The following is a 13,691-nucleotide window of genomic DNA, read 5'->3' as shown; positions in this document are numbered from 1 at the left end:
CTAAAAATTTAAACTAACAGTTGAAGTTTCAACATATGTTATATACTATATCAGTCTGTCTCATACGATAGTCTTTCGGCATAGAAATATATATGGATGCAACACAATTTTCCCTCATACTTATCGTTAATAATTCTACTTGAAAAAATGGTGAATGAGATTCAAATCCGTAATCTAGACTTCTAATACCATGTCATTAATCAATCTAATTAAAAACTTATGTTGAGGATGAAACCCCAATATATATTATATATTCTATTTAAAGTTTTTCTATATTTTATACCCTTATATTTTTCTATATTCAAGTTTTAGTATTCACACTTTTAAGATATTCTATTTAATAGAATTTGATCGTTGGATATTAGACCCGTATAATCCCTACTCTCGTGGTTGTTAGATATGGGATTTTAGTTAGGATCAATAAAAGGGTAGGATTAAATCGGTATAAGATTATAGGATTGTAAAATCCTACAAATATATTTTTTATATGCTATAGGATAATCGATTATCAATTATAAAGGTAAATATTTGTATTAAGTACATTAAATTGATAATCTGTATTTAAATTGATTATCAATCATTTATGAATTAGTTATTAAGTACATTAAATTTCATAATTGTGAAGACAATATATTTTACACTTGTATATTTATAGCAAGTAAAAGCTAGAATATAAGAAATTTTTTATAATTGAGACTATCCTTGTGGTATCGAACCATTGAATCGTAGGATCATAGAATCGTGTTGTGATCCTATAACTCACATTCTTAATCTTGGAAGGATTGTACGATCCTACCATTATTAGAATCTACTTAATATCTGGATCGCTCGTCTGTTTTTTGTTAGAATGATATCTTTTGATTGATAGAATATTTTGTATAATCAATATGATTGTGTAGAATATTAGGTAAATATTTAGTTTTCTAAACTATAGATTGTATTATTGTATATATTATCATTCCTTCTAATGAATATGGCAACCATTCAACCAATCTATTCTTTTATCTTTGAATCATAAAGTCATAAGATCGTTAATCAAAATTAAAATTCTTATAAGCATGCTTAATCTATTTGTGATAGCGACTAGCGCTCTTCTAAAATCAAAATGGGGTCATTCCCATTAATTACAAGAAGATGGAAGCTTATTCCAAACCGCAAATTTCCTTTTCAACCAATTTAATTAGATCTCATCTCTTTTTTTAATTTCATCACGTGGTAAAATGAATCGTATTAAGAATTTCCTACCACCACAGTAGCAACATTGCAACAACGAGAGACACGAGCACTAAACGTCCGACGACCACTCATAGTATTGCTAGTCCGAGTACAAATACCATAGAAAATATTATATATAATGGAATAGATAAGTTACATGTGGTGACTCTTGAACTTTCAAATTTTTTATGTGGTAGATAAAATGTTAAATTTATGGTTAAATTAAGTACTTATTTCGACTAAATTTCGAAATATTTGGTTAATTAATATCATTACGTTGGGTAAAAATAGCGTAAAGTTTACAAAAAAACTTCTCTTTGCTCTACTATCATGGAAGGTCAAGATCACCATGTGAATAAAAAAAAATATTTGTCTACCACATGAAAAAGCCAAAAATTTAAAATTACCACATAAAATTTTCCAATGGAATATTTGAATAATGACTTGAGTCGATCAACTTGTATGGTTTGATTGGAGTTAGAGTGTTAAGGTTGTCATGGATATGTGATCAAATTCGATGTCAACAACTTAAATAAGGAGGAGAATGAATAACTTGCGCAAAAGTTTAAAGAAAGTTCACTACTATAACAAATTTGTAGTATTAGAGTTAGTCCTCAAATTTATTAAGTAGTACACACATGGTTGTCGATTACCAAGTATAAAGTGGACTATCGTCTAGGGCATTAAATATTTTAGGGCCCGAGCAATATTTTTTTTAATAAATCAATATTGATATTAAATTGAATTAAATTTAGATATAACTTACAATTTTTACTATTTAATAGGAGTTATAAAGTTTTTTTTTACTCCCTCCGTTCCTTTTTGTTTGACCACTTTAAGTTTTCCACTTTATGAGAGAAATTTAAATTTGATTTTTGAGATATATATGCAATACAAAATATATTCATGTGGGATCTTGTTAGATTCGTCTTGATGCAAAGAATTTTAATATATAATTTTTACAAGTTTTTATTATGCGTACTATAAAATATCGAGGCTTAAAATTTACGTTGAATTACGTGAAAAAGTAAAGTGGACAAACAAAAAGGAACGAAAAGAGTAATAGTTAAGGAAATTCCACGTGGTAACCCCAAGTTTTGAATTTTCTACGTGCTAGATAAACTTTTTTTTCTAATACTTGTGGTAATCTTGAGTTTTACCATTTGAATCCTTCCGTGACCTTATTTCAATTTTTTGCTTAACTCCGTTAGTCTTGTGCTGTTTCAGGGGATTATGAGATAGTATAGGAATAGAGTTGCTCTTGTGAAAGACCGTCTCTCGGTGAGACGACCTCCAAACAAGAAATTCATATACTAATAATTTGATATTTTAGAAATATTGTTAGTTTCTTAACTGTGCTCTCTTATAAGTATACAACTAATTTAACTCCCGTGCAAATCATTACAATTAGCTTCTAACAAATAAACCAAATTGATATTATATCTGAAAGAGAATATTTCTATATTTATCATGAAAAATATGTTGCTTACCATCAATGAAATCAAAAATTTTCTGAAATTGGTTGAATAATTGTCTTTTTATTTTAAAGATTTTTCACGAGAAAAAAAATAAATATGGTTGCGACATGGGTCATACTAAAATAGAGTCCATCTACCTTAAATTAAAAGAATGTGAGTTATACAGTGTAACAAAATGGAATGATAAGTGTGGACTTGTGAATAAAAAATTAAAAAGGATGCATATTAAAATATTGTAGAGTAAGTCCATTTTAGACTTACACCATTAACACCTACAATATATAGTATAGATGGATATACAAAGTGATTGTAACCAATACAAAGAAATTATACATAAACAATAAATAAATCCAAAACTTGTGTTTTTCATTTTATCTAACTGATGTAGCCAGTAACTGTTATCTAAAGTTAAATTTAATCACATCAGAACCACTCAAAGTCAACCTTGACAAAAGTCATGTTGAATTAAGGTATATGACGCATCGTGTTATTGTTGTCTAAAGTTGAGTCCTACACACAACTTCCCAACCAAAAATTTTCCTATTCCTAATGAACTAAGACAAGAGAACCATGTTCCATGCATTAGCCTAATATGTAAAACCTTTCCTTTTCACCCTTGTGACATAATTATTCTTATTCGAAATCAAAAAAAATAGTACTAAGACAAAAGATGTATTAAAAAATAATCAAGGACATAGTAAACATTCTATCATTAAAAAACAGACAGAATAACCATTACAGTTTATTACAAACCGGTGCACACCAATTTCATCCCCAAAGAAAATGCACCACCAAATCAAAAATCTAACTAGTACTCCTACTAATACATATCAGAGAATCCGATTCAATTATTTTCCCATAAATTCTACTCTTAAAACTACATAAATTTGCTCATGATAATGATAAATCAGATCCGTCAAAATTCAAAGTTAACTCGAACCTTAAATCATCTCCAACAGACAAGCTCAAACCCGCGAATGAAATAATATTAAACTTGCCACTTTTATCCAAACTTGTTAGAATTCTTCTATGATCTTGAGAATCATGTCCAAAATCAGATTGTAGGATATAGTGTTGTATTTTAGTCTCTTTTCTTAGTCCAAGAACGACTATCTTTTCTATGTACCATTTTTCCCTCTTGGCATATTGCCTGTGGGTGACAAGTGACTTAATAACTAAACTATTACCTTTCAAAACTGCAGAGAATTCTACATAAGTCCATTTTGTTTCCTTTCTTTTGTTTGTGTTTTCTACTCCCATTTCTAATTCGTCGCCATTGTCTAAGAAGAGTTCTCCATGACTTTCTCCATCTTCGTTCATTACTACCAAGAGATGAAATGGTGTGTTTCTTGCTCTTTTTGTTGTTCTTTCTATCCCTTGCATAGGAATAATGTTCCCTGCACAACAATTTCAGGGTTAAGGACTTGCCACGTTCTAATTCAACTGATATTTAGGTGTTTCGATAACCATATCACATATATTACTGCATTACCGTTCCATTACCGTGATCACGATTGTTACCGCATTTTTATACTATACTTTAGCGAACTTTATGGTTGTTTATAAGAGAAAAGTGGGTAAAAATTTCCGAAAGACAATAACACATTGCTACTTATAGTAGCTTTAAGTTTCATCTTAAAAGTCAGCTTTTGAGATAGTTTAAAAGTTGGTTAATAAGCATTTTTTATATCAACTTGATCAACTAAAAAGCCAAATCAAAAGTCATCCAAAATATCAATCAAAAACTCATTTGTAAAACTTACCTAAAGACTTAACAAGTCCTAGATTTAGATTATATAGATAATAGATTATAGTAAATTGCTAGTTAAATCACATTACCTTATTGTCAATGAACCAACTCAACTAAAAGCTTAAGCTGATGATTAAGGCTCCATAATGTTATATTCTCTAAATTGCTAGGTCATTGTTTGCTATAACAACAATCTCTTTGTTTATTTATATAAATGGGTGATGTTGCGTTTATTCAATTTTCAACTCTCGTCTAGATGGAAGTCACTTAATGACGTTGGGATAAAAGAATTTCATTCGAGGAAACATGTTATAATAAGATATATAAACATCATAATACAAGGTCATGCATATTACCTTCTCGAACATGAACATTGATCTCATCAAGAGGTGCATCAAGATTATGATGATGTCTTTCACTAGAAGATGTCACAGATTCAGTATAATCAAACAGATTGAACCAGCTTCCTTCAGGGAAATACGCATTAACAGACGTAGCACCTTGTTCAAGAACAGGAGAAACCATAATAGCATCTCCAATAAGGAATTGTGTACTAAGATCATAAGTCTTGACATCTTCAGGAAAAGCAAAGAACAAAGGCCTTGCAATGGGGATTCCTGTCTTATGTGCCTTGTAATTTAAGGTATAGTAGTAAGGAAGAAGACGGTAACGCATGCCTAATACTTTCTTTGCTGTTGTTGCAACAGAATCCCATCGGTAAAGTTCTTGTGGTATGGTACCTTTGTTTGTATGATCCCTTGCGAAAGGGTAGAATGCCCCTAACTGCAACAATAAAGTTGATTAACTTAAAGGGTTTTTAGACATGTCAAAACGGTCAGGCTGACCGAATTTTGGGGTCGATCATTTTCGGCCGAGTTGTGCCACTTAACTAGTTTTTGTTCGGGTTATTTTTAAATTGAATTGCTTTTGCTTTCGATTAATTTGGGTTGAACTAACAACTCATGAGTTTTTAAATGTATTTTTTATCACTAAATTTTTAAAAAATAATTTTATTTTTTTATAAAATTTTCCTTGAAAAAAATCAATATACCACTACTTATATGACTTCAAGTAACAAATATAAAATAAAAATACTAATTATTTAGAAATAGTGGATTCTAAATTAAATAATGACGTGATACTGAAAAAAAATGAGAAATTTGGCAAATTGGGTTCAAACGGTCGGATTCAAATTATGGTCATGTTTCACCTATTGTTTTGGGTTTTTTGATAGTGTCATATTCGATTTCCAAGTTGACATTTCCATGTTATAATCCACCAGTTTTCAGATCGAATAAAAACCTATCAATCTAGGCGTGATGGATAAAATATCCTAAAACTTTAATTACGAATTTAAAACTTTTGGTTAAAAATTGAGATGGCTCCTCAACAGTTATGATCTACATAGATAAATTACAAAACCCAATCATAAATTATTAATATTTTTGTGATTGTCAAAGAACCAACTCAACTAAAAGCTTAAACTAATGGTTAAGGCTTAAGCATATGAGAGGTGGTTGAGATTCAAACCCATGACCTCTTATCACGCTGACTCTGATACCAATTAGTGAATTACTAAGAACAAAGTTTGAAGCATAATAGAGTTACCTGAATCCAACGTTGACAGAGTTCTTCAGTAGTATCCCCCACAAACCCACAAATATCAGCACCAACCATAGGAATTCCAAACAATCCAAAGTTCAAAATAGAAGGAATACTATAAGCCATATCCTCCCAAGTAGCAGCATTATCTCCAGTCCAATGTGCAGCATACTTTCCCGACCCAACAAAAGTCGATCTCGACAGCACAAATGGCCTAGTTCCTGTAATCTCCGCCAGTGCTTCATACGTTGTTTTAGCTTGTAGATGTCCATACAAGTTATGAGCATCGTATGCTCGAATATCCCCATAATGCACTGCTGTTGGTGGGATTGTTTTGTTGATGATCGGGCGTTGAATACCATAATCATTGATTTTATATGGGGGATCATCAAGGGTGGATCCTGGTGAAGGTTCTGATGTAATGAAATTCGCGGGTTCATTCATGTCGATCCATATTCCATCGGCTGGAAGTAAGTCTAGAAACTTCCTGAGTTCTTCAGTCCAATATGTTGAAGCAGAAGGGTGTAGGAAATCAGGGAAATGTACAGGGCCTGGCCAAACAGAACCTTCATATGGTTTACCATCTCGTTTGATGAAGATATGAAGTTCCTTTCCCCTGATGTAGCTGTCATAAGTTTCATTTATACTTATACCTGAGAATTAAGGATAAACAATAAGTTCAACTATATTATGACAAAGTTTTTGATAGTGCATATATGTTTGGTGTAGTGGTTTAATAGGGTAAAACATATTGCAAAAATACAGTTTCAATAACGGTCACGAAACAGGTTTTATGGCCAATACAGATGATTTTGCAGTCACTACGGCCTACATTTTGGTCGCGGTAAACTCAAAAATCTTTATAATACAGTTACAATATGGTGATGTGGTCTTGTTTTTGCACTACGGGCTATAATACTACTTTAGAAAAAATATCATTGCTCTGTAAAATACCAATTTAGGTAGCATTTAGCATTCCACATAGATGTTAAAACGTTAAAATCTACAGCATTTCAAAACCAAAAGAAGTGTTGCATGATCTACTCAATGTATTTCTCAAAAAATTATATTGAAATAGCTACTATAACCGCTATTTTTAGGAAACAATAGTGATTTTTTCCAAGCTAACTAGACAATAAACTATTTGATAGCTACAATTGTACGATTACAACTAACCACAACTAACAGCTATAACGAGAGTTTACAGCTTTCAGACTAAGTCCAAATGTGATTTACCTTTACAAGTTACGAGTATCAAACAGACACATTAGTATAAAACATACAGATGATAGAAATAAATTGTTAAATATAAAAAGAGACAATAAGTTTGTAAATGACAATAAAAAAAAAGTAGCGGAACCATCGCCAAAAAATGAAATAGTACAAATTGTATAGGACAAACAAACAATGAGAGTTTTCTTATAGGAACAGAGGAAGTATATATCAATTAAGCTTTTTGGTTATAGCTCTAGCCACCAAGATACATTATATAACTATTGTTGCAGTACCAGCATATGTTATATATTCTATCAATTTTAACGGCCTTCAAGTAAGTATGATCTTAGAATTTAGCTAAAGGTGTTACTTACCAGGATCAACAATGGCTACAAATCTTTGGCCACCCTTCTGGATTTTTCTAACCAATTTACGCATCTTGTCTTGGGGGAAATTGACAGGATCAAAAGTGAAATCCTTGAAAGCATCCATGTAATCAATATCAGCCCAAAGTACTTCCAGAGGAATGTTGACGTTTGAGTATTCATTTACCACGGATTCCAGTTCATACACATCACGGTAACCATACCGACTATTATGAAAACCTGAATGTTTAATATACATGCTAATTGTTGGTAATGATAGAATTTAAAAATAAGAAATAAAAAACATCAGAAGTTTCAATATGGTAAAATCTAACTTATATAATCATGAATATTTTCATTTTAGGTTGTACAGGGTGAATCTGAGCACGTACAAGGTGTTCAACTACACAGAACTATTTAAAATTTGGAGCCTTAGATGGTCATAGTTATCAGCCCAATATCCTACATAAAGTCAGGGACAAAACATGCAAGGTAATGTGCACAATCAATTAAACCCCCAAGTAAAGAAAATCCTACAAAATGAGAAATAATACTAGTTGATATTATTTATATTGTTTTTGCTTTAGTTTAACTACTTGTTTTAGATTTCAAAATTAAAAAAAATGTAAAACAAGCAAGGCCTTCAATTAGTATATATTTTTGCTCCGTCCTTAAAGTTGTTAGTTTTTTCCACAATTTAGAACTAAGAGTTTACATGCAACTTAACAATTAAAGATCTATCAATTAATCACTAATAAAATACAAATACTTGTATAAGACAGTTTCAATATGAGACGTGCCTTTTATATATATATATATTTTAATAATACAAATTATTAACACGTTGAAAGTAGCATATAATAAGAACAAGAGAGAAAGTTTACCAAAAGCCCAATAAGGCATTGGAGCAGGCCGACCAATAAGCCCAGTATACTGATCCATCACAGCAGCAGGAGTAGGCCCAGCAAAGAAATAAAGATCAATAATACCACCAATAACCTTATAAGTAATCCTATCACCACTATAATCAACATCCATCCCATTACTATTCAACAGCAACACACCATGAGTAGACCCGGCTTCAGGATCCGACCTCACATCCATATAAAACGGGTGAGACCCATATAAATTAACATCCAAATTACTACTCGGAGTATCCGCATTCCATAACGTCAAACTCTGGTTACGGGCCAACATAAAAGTAGGCTTAACATGTTCACCAAGTCCATACAAATGAGCATTTTCAACAGGAAGGGAGGAAGATAGTTGGAGATATTGGTCCTTAAAAATGAGGAATGTGTTCGGGTTTGATGGGTCGGGTCTGGTGTCGAAAAGGATGTCGCCGGTGGATATACGGGAGATGGTGAACCCGAATGGGGAAGTGCGGTGGAGAGTGAAGTTAAGGTCGTGGGTGATGGGACGAGGACGGTGTAAGGAAGGGGAGGAGGGTAGGGAGACGGAAGATGTTGCGCATGTTAGGGATTTTGTGGGCAATTGACGAGAGATTGCTTGTTCGGGTACCTCCCAACGTTGGTTGTCTGCGTCGATGATTCGGACTCTTAGAATGTCATCCGTCTCGAAACTGGAAATTTTTGGAAAATTTTGATTTTTATCAGAGATTAGTCATTAACTAGTAGTAATGAAAGATGAATATAACTACAATATCTAATATTCTAATGTAACGAGTATTTTAAAGCGAAGGAAGTATTAGCATATACTTTTTCGTTTCAATTTACTTGCAACATTGTATATACTTGTATTATTTACTTATCTCCTTTAATTTGTGATTAATTTGTAATCTATAAGTTAAAATATAGTCAAGTGGGATCTTGTTTGATTCGTCTCGAATACATAATTATAGATATTAAGGATTAAATAGTGCATTGGACCACGTGAAAAAGCAAACGTTGCAAGTATTTTGAAACGGAAAAAGTATATTGAAACTTCAAAACTATTAAGCGTAAGTTATATTGGTTGAATCATTTTCAACTTTTGATTCACTTGTTGTTTCCTTAATATGGTATTAGAGCTTGTATACATATTTGTTTGCTATTAACATTTACCTATTTTTCACTCTTAACTCTCCTCTGCTAAAGTTCATTTACATATTTGGGCAATCAGTTGTTGATTGTTGATTATTTAACATATAAAAAGATCCATCAAACTAAAAGTCAATTAAAAAAAATTAACTAAACACTTTATCAGCTTTTTAATAATGATAAACCAAAAGCTAAAATAAAAATATTACTCTCACCATCATTTTGCACCATTTTTTTGACCGGCAACGATACCATATTTTTTATTTTTATCTTATTTATAAATTTATTTTCCTTATCTAACCACTCATATTTATTATCTCCGATTTTATTGTTTACTCAAAATTTCACACATATGCAATATGAGAAGTTGAGAACCACTAAGGATGTAGCATCTATTCTCCATTCATTTGATTTTAAGATACTTTAACAATTAAATTTATTAAGGATGAGAACAAATTGAATAATTGATGACCTCAAATAGTTAAAAAAATTAAAAAAATACTCCACTCCTAAAAAAATACTCGCTCCTATGTTTTACTTTTTTTATTGGGGCAAGTTATCGTTATGTTTTATTTTTATTTTGGATAGATTAATTTTATTAATTTATCCTTACTAAATGTTAGAGTACACAACATATCTTAGAGCTTCAACCATCAGCTTAAACTTTTGATTTAGTTGATTTCTTGACATAGTATTAGAAGCCAATATGACAATAGGTCACGGGTTCGAATCTCAACCACCCCTCTTCCAATGGGCTCTCGTGTGAGGAGGCGTGTTATAGTATATAACACGTCTTAGGGCCTCAACCATCGGCTTAAGTTTTTGGTTGAGATGGTTCCTTGACATAATATCAGAAGTCAACGTGATAAAAGATCATGGGTTCGAATCTCAACATATTCAACCTATATGCGCATCCACTCTTCTAGCCCAGTTGGCTCTCGTGTAAGGGGTGTGTTAGAGTATATATTATACTCCTTTTTATTCATAAAGAATGAGACATTTGAGTTTTGCACCAAAACCAAGAAGGGGTGGAGAACCATTTAAAAGTGAATGGAAAACTCTCTTTTTCTATAAAAAATATTGATATTTATATATTATTGTGTTGTTGTAGTAAGGATAAAAAGGTAAAAAGAATAAATGGGCGGAAAACTCTCTTATACTCTCTTTTTCAGTAAATTAATCGAATAAGAAAATGTCTAATTCTCTATGAATAAAAGGGAGTATAAGATATCCTAAGACCTTAACCATCACCTTAATTTTTTTTGGTTGAAATAGTTCCTTTTAACACTAAACTTAACTTTTTTTCAACTTTACACTTACTAACTTCATTTTACCCCTATCAAAATTTATGGTCTCATTTGACCACAGTTGGTGAAAAATCAGTTGAAAAATAAAGGAAAATTTAGAAAAAAAATTAATTAATAATCAAAGTTAAAATCTCAACATAAGCAAGAAAAATAGAAGAATTGGATCAAAATAAAAAATGGAAGCTATACCTGGCAGTGAGGCAGAGCGAGTCAATATCAGGTCCATAAACAGAAGAACTCTGTACAACCTTAAGCATTGCAGTAATGGACTTTCCATTTTTGTCAAACTCAGCCCACTCTACTTCATAACCATACCCAATTTGTTCTGTTTCTTCTCTTAGTTTTTCTGATTCCGACCTCCATAAATTTTTCGACGCCGGAATCTCCCTCGCTAGACATACAGACAGTAGACTTGTTAACCAAAGAAATGAAAGAATTTTCTTCAAATTTAGAGAGCTATTATTGGTTTTCCTTCGTCCCATGGAGAAACTCATAAATGAGAACTGGGATTTTTGTGGTCGTGTGGGAGCTTTTAATAGTACGAGTCACGATTTACGAAGGAGAGGACTAAAAAAATAAAGTCTACTATTGGGTTTATTGGAAAAAAAAAGGTCACTCTTTTCGATATGAGAATCTATTCAACTAATTTATCTCATTTAATTTTCCCGATCCTTAAAGTTCGCCACCCCTTTTCATTTTTTCGCCACCCCCCTCCCGCCTAAAATTACGTATTTGCCCCTGTAGTTTAAAAAATTACAAAAATACCACTCCTTACAAATTTCTTATTTATAATAATAATAATAATAATAATAACAACAATAATAAAATTAAATAATAATAATAAATAAAATTAATAATAATAATAACAGTAATAATAATAATAATAATAATAATAATAATAATAATAATAATAATAATAATAATAACAACAATAATAAAATTAAATAATTATTATTATTATTCAAAAAAAAAAAAAAAAAAAGTTGAGTCGCCCAAAATTGGGCGACTGAACCATGGTCCAGTCACCCAATTTTGGGCGACTCAATTTTTTTTTTTGGAAAATAATAATAATAATAATAATAATATTAATACTAATAATAATAATTTATAGATTAATGTGGTCTATTAGTTCAGTTGGTTAGAGCGTTGTACTAATAACGTGAAAAAATTAATAATTATTAAATAATGGCTTGTGCAGATCTCAAACCTGTGACCTTCACGTTAATAGTACAACGCTCTAACCAACTGAGCTAATAGACCACATTAATCTATAAATTATTATTATTAGTATTAATATAATAATAATAATAATTATTATTATTATTATTATTTTCCAAAAAAAAAAAAAAAAAAATTGAGTCGCCCAAAATTGGGCGACTCAATTTTTTTTTTTTTTTGAATAATAATAATTATTATTTAATTTTATTATTGTTGTTTTTATTATTATTATTATTATTATTATTATTATTATAAATAAAAAATTTGAAATGAGTGGCAAAATTGTAATTTTTAAAAAATTAGGGACAAATTCGTAATTTCATTTGGAGGGGGGGGTGGCGAAAAAATGAAAAGGGTGGCGAAGTTTAGCAACACCCTTAATTTTTTATATTTGTCAAGTCAATATTTAACTCTTAATATTTTTAATTATTTTTAAATTTAAATTATAAAAAGTTAATATTAGTAATTCTTGTATTGAAACAACTCAAAGAAACTCTCGAATAATAAGTAAATAGCGACAAAAAATTAAATAAGACTAGTGAATAGAATAAAAGGAAATATTTTATATTTTCTTCCTGGAAAGGGAAACCAGAGAAGGAAGTGATTTTTTTTTTTTAAATTTGAATTTGATTTTTGTTTCTCTTTTTCTCAGTTTACTCTATGCCAATAATAAGACTAAATTTGTTTAATAATTCTCTCTTTTCTTTGATTTGTCCATTAGCTATGGGTATTTATCAATGTAATAATTGAATTTTTAATATTTCTAATTTTATATGATAAAAAATTATAATTTTTTGCATTGAGATGAATTAAATACAATCTCACTTAATTATATTTTAATGAATGATAAAGAACAAAATTTAAAATTAAAGATGATTGATGAACAGTACCTAAAAAGGGACACATGTGCCGAAGCAAAGAGAGTATATGGGTTGTTCACATTAGATACTAGACCTACTAAGCACGGTTTATGAATTATTTAAATAAAAAATTACTAATTTTATATAAGTAATCAAGTTGTTATATGACTCCTAAATCATATTGAAATTATAAATTGATTTGTTTTAAAAGCTGTAAAAGTATTACTATTAGATTAAAATATATATTATTATTAGATTGATATATATAATATTAATATACATATAACATAATCATAAAATCATGTACTAAATAATATAAATTATAAGTATTTACATAAAAATAATAGAAAATTTCAACACATAAATAAATATTTTAAATTAAATGTTTAATGTCTTTATAAAATCTTAAAATAAGTTTTTAGCCTAAAAAATCTTTTTGTCTATGTCACAAACTTTGAACAAAAATAACCTTATTTATTCTGATTTTATATTTTAATAATACTTAATGTCCTCACATACCTTCCATTTACTTCATTTTAACATTTTTATATTCTTTATGGTCCATATATATTTTCTACTAACTTTATTAAAATATTTTTTTATTAATTATAATCCCCATATTTTTTCCTCTAACTTTTATTT

The 13,691-nt window shown here is 30.0% G+C and overlaps 1 protein-coding gene across 1 annotated transcript; it reads right to left on the bottom strand.

Moving 5' to 3' along the window:
• Positions 1-3,349: 3,349 nt before the first annotated feature.
• LOC130806566 (alpha-glucosidase-like) lies at positions 3,350-11,582 on the bottom strand. Its single transcript, XM_057671699.1, has 6 exons — positions 11,161-11,582; positions 8,510-9,207; positions 7,635-7,865; positions 6,052-6,698; positions 4,800-5,226; positions 3,350-4,090 (listed from the first exon to the last, which is right to left on the bottom strand). The coding sequence occupies exons 1-6, from the start codon at positions 11,463-11,465 to the stop codon at positions 3,585-3,587; spliced, it is 2,814 nt and encodes a 937-aa protein (XP_057527682.1). The 5' UTR covers positions 11,466-11,582; the 3' UTR covers positions 3,350-3,584.
• Positions 11,583-13,691: the final 2,109 nt, after the last annotated feature.

The sequence above is a fragment of the Amaranthus tricolor genome, chromosome 2, assembly GCF_026212465.1.
Source record: "Amaranthus tricolor cultivar Red isolate AtriRed21 chromosome 2, ASM2621246v1, whole genome shotgun sequence".
Taxonomy (NCBI): Eukaryota; Viridiplantae; Streptophyta; class Magnoliopsida; order Caryophyllales; family Amaranthaceae; genus Amaranthus; species Amaranthus tricolor.
This window is presented reverse-complemented; position numbering and strand designations above follow the sequence as displayed.

Coding starts and splice junctions, on each gene's coding strand:
- LOC130806566 (XM_057671699.1), bottom strand. CDS start 11,465: ATGAGTTTCTCCATGGGACGAAGGAAAACCAATAATAGCTCTCTAAAT. Junction 9,208..11,160: donor TCGCTCTGCCTCACTGCCAG/GTATAGCTTCCA, acceptor AAAAATTTCCAG/TTTCGAGACGGATGACATTC. Junction 5,227..6,051: donor TCTGTCAACGTTGGATTCAG/GTAACTCTATTA, acceptor TTATTGTTGCAG/TTAGGGGCATTCTACCCTTT.